At 39.4% G+C, this 23,485-nt stretch overlaps 2 protein-coding genes across 3 annotated transcripts in view; one reads left to right on the plus strand and one right to left on the minus strand.

Annotated features, from left to right (window-relative positions):
- Positions 1–781: 781 nt before the first annotated feature.
- Positions 782–4,831, minus strand: mRpL12 (mitochondrial ribosomal protein L12). Its single transcript, XM_019061070.2, has 4 exons — positions 4,506–4,831; positions 3,479–3,692; positions 2,446–2,583; positions 782–1,006 (listed from the first exon to the last, which is right to left on the minus strand). The coding sequence occupies exons 1-4, from the start codon at positions 4,565–4,567 to the stop codon at positions 890–892; spliced, it is 531 nt and encodes a 176-aa protein (XP_018916615.2). The 5' UTR covers positions 4,568–4,831; the 3' UTR covers positions 782–889.
- A 187-nt stretch (positions 4,832–5,018) lies between these two features.
- LOC109043760 (lysophosphatidylserine lipase ABHD12) overlaps positions 5,019–23,485 on the plus strand; it is a 43,030-nt gene continuing 24,563 nt past the window's right edge. The window contains exons 1-2 of one of the 2 annotated variants that reach the window (XM_019061068.2): positions 5,019–5,319; positions 9,927–9,999. In XM_019061068.2, coding sequence (XP_018916613.2) covers positions 5,286–5,319; positions 9,927–9,999 — 107 coding nt within the window. In that variant the 5' untranslated portion in view covers positions 5,019–5,285. Of the gene's footprint in view, positions 5,320–9,926; positions 10,000–13,270; positions 13,509–23,485 lie in introns of those variants that run through there. The other variant, XM_019061069.2, reaches the window with a different exon arrangement.

Here is a 23,485-nt window from a genome sequence, read left to right on the forward strand (position 1 = left end):
ATTACAAATTACGGAACAGGCTCATTGGTGCAAACTTGGCCAGTGCCTTGCTGACTAAGGGGATACTTTTTCCTTGATTGTGTACCTCTTGTAATGTCTGATAATAACCCAGCAACATGGTGAAACTTTCATGATCGATGAGTAGCTATGCATTGTTAAAAATTATCCTCTGGAAATAGAAATCAAACCTATACCTCTAGGTAGAACTGACTCGACTTTTTTACAACATCTCTGATGAGAGGAGGAAGAAAAATAAATTTGCCTTTTTCCTCTAAATTCTCTTTTTCTTCATCTTAATTCTCTTCCTTTAATTCCTGTTCCTCTGTTATTTCCTCTTCTCTTTATAATGCATTCTTATCTGACATGTGTTAGGAGCTCTAAGGACTAACAAAGATCAACCTCAAGTCTTTCAAACTAGCATTAAAATTTTCATCAAACAGTTACTGGAGTCATGTTTTGCTTTGAATTTGCTGTTGCTACAGTGGCTAATAATTTCTGGGACCACAAAATGAAAAGATGTTTTTCCATCCATTTACAACAATATGAGTGATCAAAATTACGCAGTTTATAATTTTAAGAGAGCAGAGTTACTGATACTTATTCTCCGCGGATGAGGCATACATAATTTATGAAATTGATACATTAACTACCTAGTTAGCATTTTTACTTAATTGTCCCTTCATTCTTTAAAATATCTGGGTAATATTTTCTAATCTGTTTTTATCCATTAGTTACCAAGTAACTCTAATGTATTTATTAAAAGATCATTAAAAAGACGCTCTTGACACTTGGATAAGTTTATTTCATTTTTCAAAAGGTAAGAAATTTTTCTTGACTAAAAAACTAACTGTACATAAAACTTAAAAAGTAAAAAATCAGTAACAAACAACTATTCTATTGCTACTTCAGCACCAACTTTCTGGAGGGCTTCTTTCAATTTCTCAGCATCTTCTTTTGGAAGGTCTGCTTTAACGACCGCAGGTGCTGATTCCACAAATTTCTTGGCCTTTAACAGAAGTAAAAAAAAAAAGGAAACATTAATCTTTGACAAAAAAAGTCAATGGAGAAAAAATTAAAAATACAAAAAAAGTTTTCAGTGCAAATGAGAACCTTTCTTTCAAAACTTCCTAACCCCCTACACTTAAGACATTGAAAAGTCTTGTCGGACTCAATTTTAAAAGGGAAAAAGAGCCAAAATTATAAGTTTAAAATACTACGGCCCTTTTTTGATGTTCACCTCCTATCTTGAATACTATTTCACTGATTTACTTTAAATGGTTTTGTCATTGAAAAGAGGCAGTACATGTACCTGCGTTCTTTGGTTTTTAATTTTCGTGACCGACATAGCAAACTTGTTACACCAGATTGAAAATTTTAGAAAAACAACCCTTCACTGACAAAGTTTGATAGATGGTGAATTCTTTTTACTCAACCAATAATGAAACTATATTTCCCGTTTTTTTCTTTTTTTTCTAAGGGAAAAAATTCGCTTTAAGTGCCACCCATCAGGAGAGGTGCCGAAGAACCACCCCATGAGAGACATCCCATCGTATACCAGCACCGTAGCAGCCATTAGCTGGTGAATGGCCGCCAGGGCAACCCTTAATCGACCCAGTCTCCAAGGCTGCTATAATCCGGTTATGTGGGGTTGGTAGACGCTGCAGTGTCCTGCCTCACTTAACAACCTCTCCACGTCACATCCTACACAAGTGTTGCTTGTTTGGCACTCTATTCTTCCATTGGCTGTCCCTAAAGCACTCCTCAGCGGCAGATCCCGACTCTGGCCCCGGTGGAGTCAGCGCCCCCCAGTCTTATTTTCTTTGGGCCTTGATAGATCTCTAAAATGACTAGAAAATTTGGAGAAGCGGCAGATGAAAGTGTGGTATAGATGATTTAAATGTACCACAGTTGCTTACATGTCAATGGCTTTTGTTTTCCATTTGAACTAATTAGAACTTGAAGTGATTGGTCTGTCTCCCCTCTTTGGGATAAGAACACTTTCAATCAGCGCTTGAGACTATTAACTTAAACATCAGCAAATTTAGTACCATTTAAGAAAGCAGAAATGTACAGCATTTTGACTCACTAACCATTAGAATCAATATCGCCACCTTTTACACCATCAGCTTGAGCAAAGAAACATAACTAAAATTATTTTTTTTTTTAAAAAATGTTTCCTATGTTATTCTCTAGGGCTGCTTTGCCTGTAAAACTGATACACATACATGACACCAGCTCACTTTTGCTAGCTTCAAAAATTTCAATAGCTATTAGTAAGGGTCTTCTTATCATTCCTTTTTGTTCACAGAATAGTTTTGATAGCTTATTGAAAACCGACGGGATACCCTTAATTTAAAAATGTAGCAACACCCCTTCAAGCTCAAGCACTGTAGACCTGACTTTCGAATTTCCATATCTATTGGGAGAAAAAATGAACTGACTGACCTGGACTAAGTTCATTCCTTCTAGAAGTGATTTTATTTCTTTGATTAGGGATACTTTCTGCTTCTCATCATACTTCACCAATTTAACTTTGAATAGCATCTGCTTTGTTTCAACAGGTGCGTCTTCCTCTTCTTCTTCCTGTAACAAGTAAGAAAATAGCATTAGAGGTTTGAAAATAGAATATATTTGACACAGACGGTAAGGGAGCAGAATATCATGGGATATTCTGCAAAAATTCCAGAAAGAGGAAATCGAAATTTCATTTAAATTTCAAGCTGCAATAAGGAACTAGCTCAGAAAAAATTTGGTGCCGGCTTAATTTTGATTCTAGGTATTTGATATGATGTTCCTTACAACCTTCTGAGCCTTAAAGTTTGATGCTTCAATGTGCCATTGTAAAGAAAAGCAAGGCTGAAAAGTGCACTTTCACTGCCTTTTTTCTGGTGGAGATATAGACTTGTTGCTGTGCACATGGTGGATGCTGTGCCCCATGTCATCATCACTCAGAGGAATTTTTTTTTTCATCATCATTCTTATTTTCCTAGTCTGCGAAAAAACAAGAACTTTCCTCAATCACCACTAAGATGTTGCAACAGTTCTAGCAGATATTGCATGTAAAAGTACTGAAAAATTCACTTTTCAGCCCCTCTACTCTCGAGATTGTTACATAGGAAGTTCCATTTTAAAACCTCAATGTGCTTGGGAGGCTGTTGGGAACATTATAGAAAATGGTATCAAAAAATAGCAGGCGCCAAATAACTCAGTATTTGGTAGTCCTTTCCAACTGACTCATCTTAATCATTCAAAAAGATAAGCACATAGAATAATGGAGAGAAAAGAAATCATCACTTTTGAAAATTGCTTCACTACCTACCAAAAATTTGGCTTCTGTTTGCCTGGAACCACTAATTGCGACTTCAGGCATTTTTGAACCTCTGCTCTGGTCCACCGAGGAACAATTTAAACCTCAAATGATCATTTATTTAAATCATTTAGTTAAAGACTACAAACATTCAAAGAGTACGAGGTTTACCTTTGGCGCAGCAGCTTGTGCCATCATACCAACTGGCATCATCGGGGCATCAGGTAAATTCAGGCGCTTCTTCAATGCTCCACTGAGCTCCGAAACTTCAAGTAGATTTAACTGGGAGATCTCAGACACTAACTTTTCTATTTTTGGGGAAACACTTTCATCGCTTTCTAGTTTTGGAACTGGGATGGCTGCTGCTGCACTGTATTGAGTTGAACTACAATGGAAAAAAAGGAAGAAATTGATACAGCTTAAATGCTTTATCAAAGAAATAAATAAGCACTTGCCAACAAAAAAGTATCAGATTACAAATTCAAGGCCAGAATCCCATGACCCATAATGTGAAACTTGACTCTTGAATGGGATAATAATAAGAATTTTTAATATATTCATACATGGTAACATAAGTTATGTAGTATTCAAAATTTATTACCAAGTGACATATCGAAAGTTTGATCAGGCAAAAGTTATCACTTGTACTGTGGCCAATTAAGTGACCAATGATGACTGTTAAACATTTATATCTTATTTGGGAGTTAGATAACAGGCTTCCTGTTGTGTGATTCGTTTTCCTTGGGAACTCTTGTGCCGAAAAAATGTAGCATGGGGCTATGATTTATACCTCGTTTGATGGCCCATGGCGGGTTCTCAACAATTTTCTATATGATAAATGATCAGTTTTAGCTGTGTGTTTCAAAATAGATCTTTCAAACACTCGCAAGTTTATAACCATTTATTAACAAAGTATCTTTGCTGGATAATTTATGAAACTTGGCATAGGCTAAGAACTTGACCCCTGGGGGTCCGACCAGGGACTCAGGTGCAGAAGGCGCACATTCTACTGTGAGGATTCACTCCTACAAACTGAAAAAGACTACAAAGTACATCGAGATAAGAGCTTTGGTGATTTTTTCCAGAAAATCCGAGCATGAATAAAAGTGTTGTCTAGCGTGACAATGCGTAGAAAACTAAGTTTTGAAATCCATTTTGAAAAAGATTGAAACTTGAAAAAGAGGATAAGCATGCTTACCTGCTGGAGAAGCTTTTCCATAAAGTGGAGTTCAAGCATCTCATTCTCCTGATCCCGTTCATTTTTAAAATTGGTCAGACGGATAGCGGCTCACTGAGGTAGGAAAATGATCGATGAACTGGGTGGCTTTCCTGCAAAATTAACGACCAAATAATTGAATGCGATGGACAGGAGGAAAATTATACAATTGAAAAATTCACAAATACCTCACTTTGACACGGGTAATTAGAATTTAGAGTATACAAAGTATGGAAGGCTTTGAACTTTTATCAGTGGACAAGAGTTTTTCAGCGATTCTAACCTCAAAGCGGCGTGGTAGCAACAAGAGGGCGGCCGCGGCTTTGCTGCTGATTAGTGATTACGTCATTTGCGAAAGCTGCTGTTGTCACATTGACGTATAATACAATTGTATTATACGTCAATGTGTTGTCACTGTCGTCATCGGGGAAACCGCCATCTTTTTTCATGTTTTGTTTACGCCCTCTCCTGATCAACGAAGTCTGCCTTGAAAAAAATTTCCATGTGCTGATCGGACTGCCGTCGTTTCTCATGATTAGCATTTTCCTCTCCGTACCCACCGCTTATTTCTGAATCTCAGAGTCGTCACGATTCATTAAGGACCGGATCAGATCTCATTATTTGTTTTACCGAGCGAGTTCAATCGCGTGTGTCTTCGCCGCGTCGCTGTGTTTATTCTGCAACTCACCGTGTTTTTCGACACTCCGCGCTCCTTATCGACATTATCAACTCTTGTTATCAGTAGAGAATGCACCATCCTCGATGACTTCATACAGCTTAGTTGATCCGCCCAGAGGTAAATACAAGTCGTCTTCATTAAATTACTTTCAAATGTGACTTTCTAACGCTTGCAGCACCAGTCGACCAGGATCATGTCATAATTATCGACAAATTGCACGATTACTCTCCGATCTAAATTTAGCCAAATTTCATCTCCATTTTTCAAAGGAAACCATCGAGATGCAGACTTTAGTTTTCTTATGTAACTTTACATTCGTGCTAAAAAAATAGAGAAAAATTTATGAAGGTTGTCCATTATCGGTTCTTATCCAAAAGTTGAACCCAAGAAGAAAATGCTCACCTCACATGATGAAAGAGATTTCGGAGGCTCTGACTACAAATATTTCAAATATATTTGAAGCTGTCGGGATTCCTGTGTTTTTCACTTTAATCTTAACTGTCAGTGACTGATAAATTCAGTGAGCGAAATAGGTATAGCATGAAATTCTATCGCCATTGAAGTTAATTGTGTTAAGAGAGTTTTCTAGATTGCATAACACTAAAGTTTAGAATTTAGGTTCCTTTGCCTTCTGACGGAACCCCTCAAGCAGATAAGAATCTTCTCCCCCTAAAAGTCATGTCCTGCCTTGCTGAACAACTCCCATTTCCTCCGATACTTAGATTAAAAAGTAGTATTTTTGGCTGATGTTTATGCAATAACCATCCTTCGTTCGGTTGTTTCGGAAAAAATTTGATACTTCAGTTTTTTTTTGTGCAATATTTTGCTGGGTCAACGTGCCCTTCCCCATATTGTTTGGCTTAATCCTTGTCCCCCTTCACAGGTGCCTACACCTGTCATATAATGGGCCGTCGATAGATGACATAAGGTCAGAGGGGGGCCAGGATTGCCTTACACACACCTCTAAAAGGTGGGTTGAAGGAAGAGAGGGGACCTGACATGAGGGGGGGAGGGGGAGAGAAAGGAAAAATAAGTAGCCTCTTACAGCATTCATAGCTGGCCCCTAAAAGACCTAACATTATCTCTCCAATTTTTTTGCAAAATAATATGGTTGCATAATATTGCTGTGTGCTGCATGGTGTCATAGATCAGTACTGTAATGATGCCATGAAATGACTCAGTACTTATTGTTAGCCATTAAATGAAACTTGACTCTGCACTAGAAATGAACACGTTCTGCCATTGAAGTATTCAAGCACCTATTACATAACCTGCACTACTTCACAAGGCAGAAGGAGGATCTGTAGTCAAAGCACTAAAAATCAGGAAGGGGAAGTTAGGCTCTATTACAACATTCCGCTTCCCAGTCACACCAGAAGTACAACTTCTTGGAGGGAACAAATTTCAAACCTTTTTTGATGTATTTTCCCCCCAAGAATCGAGTTTCTAAAGTGTACATTCTCCCAAATTTAGTCATAAACTTCGAATTTAATGTATTCATTTTTAGTACCTAACTCGTAAAAATCTGAATTATTAATAATTAGAATTTACTCATTGACTACCTAGATATTTCAAATCTGGTAACGCAATGCTTGAAGTGTACCTACGGTTTTGCAGGCGCTTCCCATACATGACCGGATTTATACACAGGCCGTCGAGGTCGCGGTTTGGAGCGGCTATTTTTACTTTCTCGCTCTCCTCGCGGGTAGAGGAAGTATTGTCATCTTTTTTTGGTAATTTGGGGGGGGGGGGCGAAAAATGTACATGGATAAAAACGAAATTAGGGCGCAGCCGCAATCGTCCTGCCGCTAGAAAGCGGCGTGGCAACGTGGCGATTCAATCCAGAATATGCCTTTTCTTCCAATTTTTCTTGTTCAAGCATATTATAATAATTTCTATCATTTCCGGGCAGCATGTAAATCGTCGCATCCGGGTTTTTGCAATTTTCAGCTCCATAGAAACTCTATTTTCTTCGTAAAAAGTCAGAAAAGAGTCAGGGTAATTCAGAGCCAGTGGTCAGGTAGTTTTGAAATTGGATTAAACTTGCAACCCTGACAAAAAATAGAAACGAAGTACTTAAAGCTCTCTCCTGACGCTGAACATTAAGTATAAGTAATGTACCATCAGACAAGATACGGATTTCAATCATTATGATACATATTTTATAACAAAAATTTCATGGAGAAGACGATTGGCGCCGCGAAAACTCCAGTGAAAAAAAATTTTAGCTAAGAAATTGACGTTTTTATTTCACATTGGTGTTGTGAAATAATCGCGCCCTACGGCGGTTTTGGCAGGTTGCTTAATCGAGCCATGTTCCCTCCCCGCTTTTTGTCGTTCAAAGTTTTAAGATCGTGAAGCAGCTAAACGAAGCACCGAGACTGGGGTTGTCTTTTTAGTACCGCAGAGACTAGTAACGGTAATGTTTAGTGCGTGATTTAACTTACGTAAACTACTGCTATTCCATGAGCGGGAGGTTTTAATTTGCGCATCTAAATCGTTATATATCTCAGTCAGGTGTTAGTTTCAATGATTTTCGTTGCGCGAATCGTATTCTGCGTGAAATTTTGGTCTAGAATCATGTATCTGAGTGCTTAAGAATTTAGGTATTCGTGCAATGTTCTCTTCCTCGAAGGCAAAAGAGTTGTTACGCGTTTCGCCCCATCCAACTTTTTCACTCACTGTCAGCGTTGAAGTCTCCGAGTGAGTAGAAAAGAGTTTAAGTTCTCCTTCATTTCGTGGTTATGCATTTTTACCCACTTGCAAGACGCAATAGTTGTATCACGCGTTGCGCATCATCCAACTGTTCTACTCCGCGTCAAACTCTCAGTTAATGGAAAAGAATCCAAGCTCTTTTTCACTGCCAAGGATATGCGAGAAAGTTTTGTTGCTTCATAATTGTGACTGGTTATGTGAAAACGTGAAAAAGAACCTCATCTTCCGAAAGAAAATTTCGGAAACCCTTACTTTGCGCAAAAAACGATCGCGGGAAGCGCCTGCAAAACTGTTAGGATACTTCAAGCATTGCGCCGTCGCGCGTCTCCCCGATCTCCGATCTCTAGTCTCGATCTTGACTCGCAAATCGCTTCAAGTTCTGATTTTGAGATGCACACGCTTTTTGAAAATGCGCAGGGGGCAGGGCAAGGCGCATACACATTTTCGTAAGGTGTACGAAAAAATGGAGCGCATTTTGATCAGACTTAAAAATGTTGTATCATCCATTATTCAAGGCCGTAGCCCACGCAATTTTCCCACCGCTGACACAGTTCGCGAGCGACCCACTTGTCGTTGGTCCGCACTCCGCATCCGTGAAAATTCTGCACTCCTGCCGGTGTGTTTGTTACCTATCAGCAGCCCGATTATTGAAACTATGTCAGCCCGACACGACAAGACATAGCCCTATCTTAACCATGCAATATATCGCAATTCGATGTCTTACCGGGCTGGTTTAAATTTCAATAATCGGTCCGCAGGTGAAATTGAAGCCATGCGTGCTCCTCGACATGTTTGTTGCCTATGCGGCAAAATTGAAGGCGAACCTCATATGGACGATTCTGTCTTTAGGTTTACGCATAGTTTATCGGTGTAGCTTAATTGTGTTCTCTTTAGCAGATAGGAATCAAGCCACATCAGCTATTGCCAAATTCAATGGAGCTATTTAATTGTTTACAAGAGAACGTTTGTGCGGATTTTTCATGATAGTTGGAATTTGCTTCGTACTACGCAGAAAATTCACTAAAATTTGCAACAAAAAAATAAAGTAAATAAAAATAAAAAAAAAACCCACACAACCATTTTCATATATAAAACTAAATCGTCCTGTTAAATTTGGCAACGGCTGATGTAGCTTAGTTCCTTCCTGCTTTATGTAGTCCATTTATGGAACGAGATTATCGTGTGGTTTTCGAATTACTTTTCTTCCAATTTTCAATGCGTCCTCGTGGGACATACTGTTTCCTCCCTAACTCAAAGGCTTATCTAAATTTCTACGTGAGCCCTTTTTTTTACACATAAATCCATGCTTTCTAGTGTTCATGCGAAGAGAGAGGGGCGCCCATACGACAGTGGAGCGACAATGTGTTAGGAATCATAAGACCCGAGTCTTCCAGGGTCAGAGAATGGACCACTAGACAAGGTACGAATTTCAGCATTCTGATACATGTTCCTAAACCAAAATTTTACGTAAAACACGATTCTTACAACGAAAATTACCGAAATTAACTCCTTCCACAGATATTTAATGATTCTTGATGCGTGAATTCAAACCACCCGTTCATGAAAACTCAATGCTCTGCGTGATTCACATCGCACGCTAAACGTTATCATGACAGTCTCTGCGATATAAAAATCTGGCAACCTCGATCTTGACGCTTTGGCTCAGCTATAGCAAATTGCTTATAGTTTTAACAACTCATGGTGGGAAATGAACATTGCTCGATTGAGAAGCTTGCTGAAACTAGAACCGTTGTAGTGCGCGATTTGACTCACGTAGAGCTTTGAGTTTCTTGTGAGCGGGCAGTTCAAATTCCTCGTAACCAGTGTGAAATAAAAACGCTAATATCTTCGTTAAAAGTTGGTTTCATTAATTTTCATTGCGCGGATCGTGTTTTACGTAAAATTTTGGTTAAGGAACATGTGTCAGATTGCTTAAATTCGTACCTTGTCCAGTGGTCCATTGGATCGAACTCTTCATATTGTAATAACTGTGTCTTTGTATGTTGCAGGCGATGATGCCTCTCGGGAGCAAAAGAAGTCCGAGTCCTCAACAGGATCTTCCTGTCGGGGTTGCTTGAAAAGGTAATTGTATTTAATTTAAGTCATGTTATTAACATCATATCGAAACAACGGCACTTTTGTTCGGGTTCGAACGGAAGCGAAACATATTTGGACCGCGTTTTGCAGGAAGGCTTTAAGCCACATCAGCGACTGCCGAATTTAATTGGGCAATTTAATATTTTTTTCATGAAAACGGTTGTGCGGATTTGTGTGCAACTTTTAGTGAATATTCTGCATAGTACTAAGTAATTTTTTTTTTTTTTTTTTTTTTCCAACGGAATCTGCACAAACGTTTTCTTGTAAAAAATTAAATTGCCCAGTTTATTTGGCAGTTGCTGATGTGGCTCAGGGTCGTACTAAGGGGGTGGCCACATGGGCCGCGGCCCATGACGGCAAAATTTAGGGGGCGGCAAATTTTGCAATCTTTTTGAATGTAGGTATCAAAAAATGAGAGGAAACAATCGGATCCAGAAAATAAAGTACAAACGAGAAAAGGCGACAAAATCTCTCATTTCCTCAGAGCAAAAGTATAGTAATTTCTAATTTTGTCGTCTTTCGGTGATACAAGAGACAACACCTTTAATTAGTCGAGTTATGAGAGGAACCAAACACGCAATTTGACCTGGAGCGGAGCGGCGCGGCGGTCGGCATGAAACACATAGCGCCTACAAGACTGCATGAATACTTCACGCATTGCGTCAAACACACTGCGGTCAGCAGCGATTGGCGTGAAACGCATAGCGCCTACAAGACTGCATGAATACCTCACGTATTGCGTGTCATTTCAGTGTTAGTTGACGGATTACGACGCATTTTATAACTTTCTCACGGGCTAAAACGCACTTGTAATGAAACTTTAAGTACAAAATAATTGTGCAATATTTTTATAAGTTCCCTTGGCGGTAAAAAAACTCGTGAAAAATCTGTATCTTTCGGAATTTTTTGTTGGCGAGTTAATCGTAAGGGTTCTAGGTGAAGTTGCTGTATTCAAGTTGATCAATTATGATGAATTTTCGGGAATTATTAGAATTTTTTCCTGTTCAATATCGGGAAATTAAGTTGTTAAGTTCACGCAGTAAAAACGCACACCCCCTTGCCATTGATTTTCATAAGAGCCATACTCAGCTCTTTTTCCATAAGCATCGTTGGCTGAAAGTGAAAACGGTCAAAACGCCCGGCCGGCCGCCCAGTTGAAAGATCAGTGACCGTCAGGCCGTCGCGTCGCGTCGTCAGACGTCTCGAACAATAGATAAGAGCAAGTTAGGTATGCGGCATTGCCATTTGTTCATCAAAACCCAACATTAATTCTTTCATAGGGTGCGAAGCAGCACCACTATCATTCTTCCATGTCAAGGAAGAATCCCGTACGAGCATTCGGGTATTGCCTTTTTTATAATAAAGCACTGGTTTCCAGGCAAGATCAGGCTTTTAGCAGCATTTTTAACCCACTGGTAGCCGCAAAAAAAGTATAAGATTTATATTATTCAGGTGGGGGATTCTAAGAACAAAGAGGAAAATTTATTTGTGATGGACCTTTTCCTATCTCAATCCGGAAATGTCATCCGTATTTTTTGTAGCATGCTCATATCTCCTTTGGCGGCTCGTTAGCAGAACCTCGAGTTAGTCATAATGTAGGCCATAGATGTGAAGAAACGTGATAAAGGAGTCAGGGGGTTCTCCCATCCTAGGAGAATCCGGGGGTACTTTGCTAGAAAATTTTTGAAATTTAGGTTCCCGTAAAACGCCATAAATGGGCGTTTTCATGGTAAAATGTCATCTTGTTTCCTTTAACCTCTGGAGATTCCGAGGGGCGGAAATCTCGTCAAAATCAGCGCCTACAATGAGCGAACAGTTTTGTGTCTCTCCAAAGACCATCCAAAAATATTTACGAGAAAGCTTGCGAAAAGTGCGGGAAAGCTTCTATTTCCCAGAAAAACAGAGGAAATTTTTCAACGTGAAATGCAGTTACACTAATTCTCTTTGAATCTTTCAAACGGCCTTGACGAGTTCATCTGAACTTTTCCCATTGAGTAAAACTTTTTTCGCCCGTTAAATTCGACTTTCGTATGCTTGATAGGTTTTAAAATCGCCTGAATTATTTCCACACCCAATACAAATGGACCGCGTTTAACAGAAAGGAACCAAGCCACATCAGCTATTGCCAATTTTAACTGGGCAATTTAATTTTTTACGAGAAAACGTTTGTGCGGATCCATTTGAAAATTTTAAGGAATTTGCTTCGTACTATGGAGAAAATTCACTGAAATTTGCACGAAAATCCGCACAACTGTTTTCATGTAAAAAATTTAATTAGCCGATTAAATTTGGCAGTGGCTGATGTGGCTTGGTTCCTTTCTGTTCAACGCGGTCCAAATGGAACTATGAAAGACTCAGGGTCATGGTCCTATCTCCAACTTTTATCAGTCCGCCGCTTTTGGACCCTATTTACGAGAAAGCTTGCGAAAAGTGAGGGAAAGCTTCTCAGAAAAATAGAGGAAATTTTTCAACGTGAAATGCAGTTACACTAATTCTCTTGGAATCTTGCAAACGGCCTTGACGAGTTCATCTGAGCTTTTCCCATTTAGTAAAACTTTTTTCGCTCGTTAAATTCGACTTTCGTATGCTTAATAGGTTTTAAAATCGCCTGAATTATATCCACGCCTTATACAAATGGAACTATGAAAGACTCAGGGTCATGGTCCTATCTCCATTTTTTTACATATTTGGACCCTATATACGAAAAAGCTTGCGAAAAGTGAGGGAAAGCTTCTATTTCCCAGAAAAATAGAGGAAATTTTTCAACGTGAAATGCAGTTACTTTAATTCTCTTGGAATCTTGCAAACGGCCTTGGCGAGTTCATCTGAATGCTGATACTTTTCCCATTGAGTGAAACTTTTTTCGCCCTTTAAATTCGACTTTCGTATGCTTGATAGGTTTTAAAATCGCCTGAATTATTTCCACACCCAATACAAATGGAACTATGAAAGACTCAGGGTCATAGTCCTATCTACAACTTTTATCAGTCCACCGTTTTTGGACCCGACGCGCGAATCCTCGCGCGCGGTCGCGTGGAAATCCGGAATTCGCCGAAAGTTGGGCGCCAGTCCGATCGTCCGCCTTATCAACTTTCCGCATCGGCCGCTGATTTCTCGCTCTCGTTCGTTGTGTTGTCCGGCACTTTGTTTTGATCGTGATATTCGCGTGGCTTCCGTTCATTTATTTCACTTTTCGCACGGGAGATCGAGATTAGATTCCCGCGTCCGTCGAGTTGTGAGTTTGTGACTCGGTCGCCGCCGAAATCTCCTCATTCACCGATCTCATCGGACACTCAACTCGCGGCCGAGACCCCGGCTCCAGCAGCCAGCCAGCGCGATCAGGAAACCAGTCGCCCTTGCCGCCCGATGGTTCGGACCAGTCCTTGAGTCGCTCTCATTCAGTGGTTACCAGCCAACATGAGTGCTTACCCGCTCCCCGGCGTTTATTTTTTTCTCGCCTTTGCTTTTGTCTCCAGCCTCTACTACTTCCAACTGTGAGTATCCGTGATTTTACCCCTCTCTCTCTCTTTCCGTGTGCCGTGGGCGATGATCAGATTGTGTTGGCGGTGTGATGGATTTTAGAGCGAATCTTAAGTGCGGGACAACAAGAAGCTAATTTTCGTCCGTTAACTCATTACCGAATCTTGTCAATGGTTGACGAAATACGTAACGAAAACATTTTCGCTATTCGTTCGTCATAAAAGGGGCGCGGCCTAGTCTCAAGCAACATCGCCCGTAATTAAACGATAATTTATTAATTTTCGTCATCAATTAACGGGACCACGTTTGTGAACTTAATGTTGGTCTAGAGGTTATGTTGGGAGTTTAGCGAAAGCTTGTCACCTGATTGTATGGACATAAACACCTAATTAAGCAACTGTTGAATTTAACGATCGAAAATTAGCTTGATGTTCAATGAAGGAAAAACAACATGATTGGAAGACGTATTCTGCGTAACTGCGTGAAGAGCTATGAATTAAGAGAACTATTGGTGATTTCTAGAAAAGCACGTCTTAAGTTGAAAAAGCACTTGAAAGTTTATGACTCAAGTCAAGTTTGAACTCGAGTATCACAAAAGAAAAGAGTTGAAAACATATCCGGTTCGAATTATTCAACCAGTTCTTAAATCGCGTCTCTAGTTCTTCAGTTTACTTTTTTATACATGACGAGTTTCATCCGAAATGACTTTAGTTATATCTCTACCTCCTCCATGCCATACGTATTAGTCAACTATTTTACCCCTAACATCCATTGTTTACCTACAGAAATGATGATAAACAGGCGCATTGACCAGTTAACCCTAAAAACCATCTTTGTGAAAGAAAATATTGAAAGAAATCAACAAATTTTTAATCTACAGCGGCTCAGAAAAGTGTCATCCACTGATCTCTTTTATAATCTAATCTATTTTTCTGATGAAGTCTGACGATATGACACTTAAAGTAAAAACTTAAATTGTTCGGTATCGCGGAAAAACTGATTTTGACTTAAAATATGTCAATTCTCATTTCAGTTTTCAATATTGCACTCGTGTTAAGAACGTTCAATCAAAATTTCAAGTCATTCTTAACATGAAATATTACTCGTGTTTCAAGCGTTAGAAGTGAATCGTTTTGTAGCTGGCAACAGTGCGAACAAACTTTAACAGCGTTTCTCGAATTCCCTTTTTTGTACCCTCTCTTTCTGAAATGCAATTCATTTTTATATTTTTGCATGTCTTTGATTGATGCTCATGGGGCCATTCATCAGAACTTCGCATTTGTTTTGTCTCGTAAAACGCTTTATTACAACCAAAATCCTTGAGAAGTAGGGGAACGCCCGCTTCTCTCACAGACGGCCACAACCAGAGATGCAAAATCTCGTGACGTATTATGGATTGCTAAATCACAATTCCACAATTTTCTGTGAAATTTGCTCAACATTTTTGTACCTAGTAACACTCTGGTGGTTGCTGAAATGCCGAGAAGAAGTAAAAACTTCATGTAGAGAATTTTGAGAGGAAATAAAGTAAAAACGAAGTGATCAAGAGTCGAATTTCAGAGCTCCGCGTCCAATGCTTTTGAATTCATTGTGGGTTCCATTCTCAGTCCCTTAAAAATTTTATGTTTTGAAACTCTCTTGGCGAAAAGAAAATCCATTAAATTTACAGTAAAAGTTCTTCAATGCTTTTGAATTCATCGTGGGTTCCATTCTCAGTCTCTTAAACATTTTATATTTTGAAACTCTCTTGGCAAAAAGAAACTTCATTAAATTCACAATAAAAGTTCTTCATGCAAAATTTCATTTTGCATCTCCGGTCGCAAGTCAGTTTAGTGCTCTTGTCTAGAGGGTAGGTTAAATGGCATCACCTATTTTGAGTAGGTACCAGGCCTACCGGCTCGCAAAATCGGGTATAGTGTTCTTGGCAAAGTGGTCCTAGGGATACTCCAAGTTCTATCCCTGCACGCGACCGATCACGACCCGTCTCACAGTGGATCGAGTCAATTAGGGCGGTCGGACATGAAATTGTTGACTAAAACTGCAAATTTTGATGTTTATTTCGTCACACTTTAAATTTTAAGGGGTGCGTCTTAAAGAAAATTTCACGAGAAAACCACTGGAACCACTTTCAAAACCTTAAAGTTTTGTATTGACGGAGTTAAAAGCGTTTAAAGTTTCTACATTATGTCCGACCTCTCTCATTGACTCGATTCACTGTGCGCCGGTTGCGCGATCGATAAGTCCCTACGTCCCAGGTCTTATACCTAGTAGGTATTGCTTACCCAAAATCCATAGAGAAAAAAAAGGAGGTGTTTGCATCTTCGAGGTTCGTTTACCCCGTGACGTAGGTCGTCACAACCTGGCCAGCGAAATCCGGAATTCGAAATATGAAAAACGGACCACAATGTCCGATTTTTTTACTTAAATCAATTCATCATATAATTTCAAGCACTTTTTATAGAATTACTTTTTTCCTTAAATTACACCATTTCCAAGGAAATCGACAGGATAAGCGTCGCTGTACCGACCTACGTCATCAAATCATCAAAAAAATTCCAAGATGCCCGAAATGCAAACACCTCCTTTTTTTTCTCTATGCCCAAAATCTAGGTAGTACAATTTGAGTTACCTCCATAGGTACGAGCACGAAGTTGTTTTTTTCCGTGCTCGTGTTCCCGGGGAAATTCCCAACGGAATCGTTTCTGCGGGAACATTCCCACTTATCTATTGCGGCGGTCGTGGTCGCGGCTTGCTGATATTTAGCGACAATCAGGTGTCCAAAGTCGAAATCGCCAGAAATCTAAAAATAAACACCGCGCGCTCGCTCCCCCGCTCGCAAACTCCACCCATACCGCTCCCGTTTCGTTGAAAATCGGAAATTTCCAACAGCCCTGCGCCTTCGTTTTATTTTCCACGCGAAAAAAAGAAGAATTAAAAAAAAAAAACCGTATAAAAAAAAGAGATGAAAATGAAACGTAACAATTAAACGGGACTTGCCGGCGGAATCCTGCGAAGGTTAAGTGAGGGTCATGGTTCGATTCGAACCAGCGTGAAATAAGCTCGCCGGGGGGGGGGGGGGGGGGGTGGGGGGGGATCAGTCACCGATTTACATAACCTGTCGCGTTGAGTCATGTTTGAGTGTGTTAGGGTACCAGGGGTACCTAAGTCACTGAACTTCAGCCGCGTTTCGGGACAAGTACAGTGCCATGCTAAGGAAGAACGCCGTATGAGCCTTTGGACCTCGCCAAATTACTTTTGATGATGTATGAATCTTCCTGCATGCAACAAGGTGGAGAAATGTTGCTGGGTCCGCACCACTTTGGCAAGTTGGTGCGATAATTTGTTGTATAACTTTTAAGAGAACTTTTTTGCGATAGACTTTAAAAGCTCTGAAAATTGAAGAAGGCCAATTCATAGCTACTGCCAATGATAAATATATTACTAGACGCAGCCCATTTTTCAGGAGGGAAGGTGCAGAAGATAATATGGAGCATAGTTTGCTATTATGAGTCACTATTTCTCATTTTTGAAACAACATATATGTCATTGGTTTCCCCATGCGGAAAGGTGATTTTATGGAAGAGCCAGAGACAGTAGCTCCTTATTGCAAAATGTAATGCATATAATAAATTGTCCCCAATATTTTTATCAGAATGTATTGTGCTAGTTTCGCAATTGCACCTAGGAAATCGTATTCGTGTATCTAGGCTTGTGATGTTACAGATTTCCTGTTGCATTTTGTTTTTTCGAAAAACCAATGGTCATCGTTTTTGTTCCAAATCCCGTGTAACTCATCAGGATTATTCTTTGAGAATTTCGCATTTTAAAGTCGAAATTAGTTTCCCTTATGAAAGAAAAAACAAATCCAAACAAAGAACGACTTAGTAGATCTCCGACTGAAGTAGGTTTAAGGAAACTCTACGTATAATGCTCTAACACCTCCCTGATAAAAATTGGCAGTAGAATCTGTGTTCCAAAATACCATAGACCTACAGCCGGGTTTAAGATTTCCAATAGCTTCTATAGCCGGCTACACAATTTCTTATAGCCTTTTTTAGCCGATGGCTTGATTAAGCAACAGCCAGGCGATAAAGTGTATGCTAAACGTTACTAAGTACGGATGCTAGGACTTAGTGAGTTTTTGGACTACTGCTCTCTTTTTGGGCCGTAGTATCTTGATTTATTTTGCGAGGAAAGCTCCGTACTTTTGATGGATGCCTGCCATTACTAATATATTAGAGCGCCTTCAGTTTCGTATGATACTGTGCAATATTTCTGGTGTGAAATAGTTGCTTCAAGCGCCGTGGCAGGCGGGCAGCCAGCGCGAAACACGCATTGGCGCCTACAAACCTAACAGGGATACTTCACGCGTTGCGCCATGCGTGGAGTATCCCTGTTAGGTTTGTAGGCGCCAGTGCGTCGCCGCTCCGCTTTGTGTTAGGCTCTAATATTTAATCTGGCGGAGTCAGGGTTATTCAACTCGTGATTTTGAAATGTTTGCACATCCTGTATGGATTATTCTCATTTTAATTGATGAAAAAAAATATGAATTAAAGGAAAATATAATGTGTGTTTTGTAAATATTAAGGTGGTTCCGTATCAAACTTAATGATTTCCAAAGCGTACGAATTTCTACACAATTTCTTATGGCCTTTTATAATCGATGGCGAAAAAGCAACAGCCAGGCGATTAAGTGTAAAGCCCGGCGATAGGAACTATAGCCCGGCTGCATAATTTTTTATCGCTTCGTACAGCCCGGCCGTATGCTTTTCTCCGCATTTTACAGCCAGCTTTATGATTTTCTGTAGCCTTCTTTAGCCGGCTATAAGAATTCCTATGGTATTTTGAAACGCAGCTCTTATCGCCGATTTTTACCAGGGCTAATTTTTGCGACTTCGAGGGCCGGCAACAGTGGATAATATTTAAATAATGAATTTCTCGGAAATTAACAATGTCGTTATGACAAAAATCAGCATTGGTTTACTCGATCGACCCATAAGGCAACGCTGGAATTAAGTTAAGGTGAAAGAAAACTAATCGAAGCTTCAGATAGTCTCGCATACGACAGATGCAGAACGAATTTCATGATAACGCCTGGATGCAACTATTCGGGCTCCGTGGATGTCAGTGTTGCATACGCACCCACGTGAAGGCATTTTGACTTCAGACACAGACCACCTTATCAGCGACGCTCAATTGAATGAACAGACGAGAGGGGTCGGACAAAATGTGAAAACAATGAAGGCTTGTATCAATGTTAATATAACGAACGTTTACTTCGTTAATGTAACAAAATATTTTGCTCAGACTTTAACATTCTAACCGAACTCGAATGTTGCCAAATCTCTCCGAATAAAACACAATTAATTTCTAAGAAATGTCATAAATGTTCAGGTGCATCGTATTAAATTGCGAATACAATTCTCCAAAAATACCGCGGGCAAAAATTGAAAAGTTATTGTAAAAATTCGTATTTTTGGCAAGAAATGCGGTAACGTCCAAATGCTTTTACGGCGTTTTCCGGTGCGTTACGCTACCGGTCGTAATCGTCCAGACTCGTCTCAAATTTTCATTCATAACTGAGAACGCGAATTTGAAGTCGGTCGCGTAAAAAAAAGAAAAAAAATGCAGCAGTGGAAAAATATGCATTGACGCGCGCCCGCCGAAGAGGATTTCCCTGTGACGAGTATTGTAAATTGGTGACGCTGTGTTTCCTTAATTTAAGTATATTATGATTAATCGATCCTTGATGACGCAGCCCGTCTCGATAAATATCGATTGTTTTGCATAAATTTAAATTAAATGGACGAAACCCGGCGTTGCCAACCTAAACCTCGCGAGTCTCCCATAGTCCACCTGAGTGCCTGAGTCATTAAAGCCATAAGATTACGGGTTCTCGCAGGATGGCAAGCGTTCGATGTAACTTTAAAATCCAGAATATTATGCAAATTTAATTCATTGAATCATACAAGTGAAAAATGATCTCTAATATTGTGCATACCGAATTCAACGAAAAATCTCTCCTTTTTTCCTGAAAATTCCGTACGACGACGCATGAAGATCGACGCGTATTAACTGGGAAAGATTTCCTCACTCGGGATCGAGTATTGACTATGGTTTTTAATAAAGGAAAAGCAATGTTGCCAACTTGCATTAATTGGTAGTAAGCACTTTGAATTGAGGCACCGATTCCGCAACGCAGAGGAACGTGTAACAAAAATATAAGCACTAAAAACGACCAAAATAATAAATGTCAAACCAAGCCGTATTTACAATATCAGTTTAAAATTTGTAGCCAGATCAAGGTAGTTTTGAGAAAAACATATTTGATTGATGGTATATAAACGTTTAAAAAGGAATCTTTTCTGAACTTTGCAACAGGGCCGGCAAATGTCACTTGCATTTTCCTCCAATTCAGTGTTTATTGTTTTTAAATCTTTGAAACGCTCTTTATAAAGGTTCAATACTCAAAATTGTGTGCTGTTCTTTGCGCCAAAAAGAAAGCATATTTAAATATTTTTTAAAACATTTTTTTACTTCTACATTTCCTGAGACCTTATTACAATAATGAACGTTTCTACTGACTTGCTACTATCGAAACAATAAACAAGTTCAACCTACCATTATACCTTGACACTGCTGTCGCGAAGTGTTAATGTATTGATGCTCATGTCTCTGTTTGTATCTTTACGACGACTGTGTCACTCCATGTTTGAGGTTCACAAGCGTTGACCGTTCGACAGTGACCACTTTGTTCCGACTTTAACTACTCTCGGTGACTGTCGGATCTGTTAAATGGCCGTCAGAGTCTCAATCTTAAACTGCTCTGTGATGCGTCAACCTTTGAAAAAGTAAGCATGCTCAAGGTAAATGAAATGCAAGGATCCATATCGATGGCTGACGAACAATACAGCCTATTTTCAAACCGACAGTTTTGCAAAACGAAGAGAAAACTTCGCTATTTTTGTCACTTAAAGGTTCGATTTACAATTTTTTCATAAATTGCAGCGTCATTGAAGCGTCCCAAAACAGAATCAGAAACAAACTAAAATTATCGCTTGCGCATTATATACTGTAAAATACGGCGAATCGCTAACTCCCATTTGCCAAAATTGTCAGTAAGGCGGTATTGTTATGCTCTCAATATGCCAATGTTAAGTAACTGCTCTGATGTACTGATGAGTAGAAGTAAAAGTCGTCATGTAAAGCTCTTTTCTCAGCACTCTAATTTTTTACCAAAATCAGGACCATAAAAGACCTTTATGTACACCCTTTTCTCTTCAATGCGTAAGCTGTGTTTTGCGTGAACTTTGACTGCGGAAACATGTATTAATGTATTATGGTGCTGATTTGTACTCATTTCCGAGCTAAGGAAAAACGCCGTATGAACGTTTAAACGTTGCCAAAAATCTCTTCGCATAATATTTATGATTGAGATGAGTATAAGCACATTCGTCTAAAATTCTGAGATATGCAACCCTAAATCCTTAGTAGCACACCTTCTAAAATAAATCGGGGAAAAATGTAAAACTTTGAAATTTTTACGGTGAAAAGCTCAGTAAAGAAGTCGTAAACAGTCAGAGGTCAAGAATTTCACTTTAAAACATTTGTGACGTAAAAGGTAAAGTAAGTAAGGCAATTCGTACTTTTTATAACTTTCTTCGTAAAAAATACCTCGCAGGCATTTCGTTTTTGGTCTATTTTACTATTTTTTTTACGAGGTTTTTACAATGTTTTGGTTTGTAAAATTTACGTCATTGTGCTACCGAAGATTGCAAATACAATTCTGTGCATAATTAAAGGGGAAAAATTGATGTTGTCCCCAACAAATTCATCATATGTGAGGAAGAATAGCAACATTTGAATGCTTTTAAAGCGTTTATCCTTTGCGCGGTAGTGTGGTATCAAGTTCAAGCGCTCCAATGCTTCATTTTGGGCGGTACTGCAGTTCTGTATCTTATAAATGTAACCCTACTTCCCGTCCCCCATCTCTAATATGGACGCCTACTTGTCAGGTCTTATGATCATTGGATCAATAATTGCTCATGCTCACCCGTGATACGTATACTTACCTGGAACTCCGGATGCCTGCATTACTCAATCCACGTTCCAATTGAATCGAGGTATGCGAAAACGTCCGATGTCCAAAAAATCAACTTTTGGTAAACCGCAAAAAACTGTGGAGGCCTTTAGAATCGGCGTTTTGAAGAAAATCAAGGCATGTGTTTCTTAGTAAAGGGTTGTAGAAAAGGCACACAACTGTGTCCCATTCCAACTCCCAATCAGTGCTGAGTAATTTTAAAAAAAGGGCTTTGGACATCGGACGTTTTCGCATACATTGCAAAAATCTGCCCAAAAACCATTATTTTTGACCTCTCCAAAAACCTTTGAACTAGAGTAAAACATAATGTCAGACCTCCAGTAACACAAAAAAAAATATTTCTCTTTTCTTCGAGGCTTCAGTGAAAGTTACGTGACGGCGGAAGAAGAAAATTAATGGACATCGGACGTTTTCGCATACTTTGAGATTGCCCCTCAAGATATGTGTTCAGGATTGCCTAGAATGCATGAAATCGATTAGAATTATATAAAGTAGGGTGAAATTATTCATCTTCAGAGGGTCCTGAACGAGAATCCAAATTTACCCCCTCGACAAATCATGGGAACCCCCCCGAAAACCCCCAACATCAAAAAAACAGTCATAAATTGGTTATTTTCTCTCGTTGTTCTGCTACTAGAGCACGTTTTGAGAGCAGAAATTTTTTTCTCATATAATTTCTCATCTATAGGGAGTTCTTAACGAGAATCCAAATTTGACCTCTCGACCAATCATGGGGATCCCCCCAAAAACCCCTCCATAATCGAAACAACTGTCAAAAATCGGTTATTTTCTCTCGTTTTTCGGCTACCATCGCATGTTTTGGGAGCAGAACTTTTTTTCTCATTTAATTTCTCATCTATAGCGGGACCTCAACGAGAATCCAAAATTGCCCCCTCGAACAATCATGGGGACCCCTCTAAGCCCCCCCCCCCCCCCCGATAAAAAACGGTCAAAAATAGGTTATTCTCTCGTTTTAACGGCTATTATCGCCAAAGCCGTTGATTTTAAGACAGAGTTTGTGGATCTCACATGAAAGCAGATAAAAATTCGGTCTTATTTAACCCGGTTTTGAAATTTTTCTGATGAAAATTGCGGTCATTACAGGGTTCTCATAGATAGCCCAAAATTTTCAAAATTTCGTTTTTTAATGGTTTTTTGCTTGTAACTGTTGTTCAGCTATTCTTTAAAGTAAGTAGATCCTTTCAAATGAATGTAGATTCAAAATGCTACAAATTCGTGTATCAAGCTTGTCCTTAGAGCGTAACGAGACGGCACCCCAGCGTTGCAAAAGTTACCGTCTCAAAATGGATTTTCCGGGGCGGTGCAGTCCGCGCAACCACTCCACTCTTTTGCTCTACTCTAGGATTGCCTAGAATGCATAAAATCGAGTGTAATTATATATAGTAGGGTGAATCGATGTTAAACAAAATAAAGTGTGAACTTTTTAACAGGAAAACTCATGCTAAGGAGAAAGAACAAGACAAATACTGGAGTAATACATTTACCGGACGGAAACTTTAGCATTAATCATGACTTTCCATCTATAAAAAAATTACAGTCAGTAAAATGGTTTTGAAATGCGTCTTAAACAAGTTAAAAATTGAAAAAAGATTGGGAAAGTTTCGATTACTTATACAGGTTGTTAAACAAAAATCATGGGCTATCATGTACCGTTTTCGCAGAATTTAAAGGGTCATCCAATGAGGTTCCCTACCTCTTATCTTCCAAACGGAAAGAGATAAATCAAATCGGTAAAAAAGCTCTTATAAGGCATACTCTAAGCTTTAACAGAAGCTCAAGTTTTTGAAAATTGGTCGAGGGGTTCGCGAGGAAACTTAATTTTACTGCGACAACTTCCTGTCGCCGCGCGCCCACCTTCGGAGTTTGGAT

This window comes from Bemisia tabaci, chromosome 4 (genome assembly GCF_918797505.1).
Source record: "Bemisia tabaci chromosome 4, PGI_BMITA_v3".
Taxonomy (NCBI): Eukaryota; Metazoa; Arthropoda; class Insecta; order Hemiptera; family Aleyrodidae; genus Bemisia; species Bemisia tabaci.

Coding starts and splice junctions, on each gene's coding strand:
- mRpL12 (XM_019061070.2), bottom strand. CDS start 4,567: ATGAACGGGATCAGGAGAATGAGATGCTTGAACTCCACTTTATGGAAA. Junction 2,584..3,478: donor CACAAGCTGCTGCGCCAAAG/GTAAACCTCGTA, acceptor TACTTGTTACAG/GAAGAAGAAGAGGAAGACGC. Junction 1,007..2,445: donor AAGGAATGAACTTAGTCCAG/GTCAGTCAGTTC, acceptor CTTCTGTTAAAG/GCCAAGAAATTTGTGGAATC.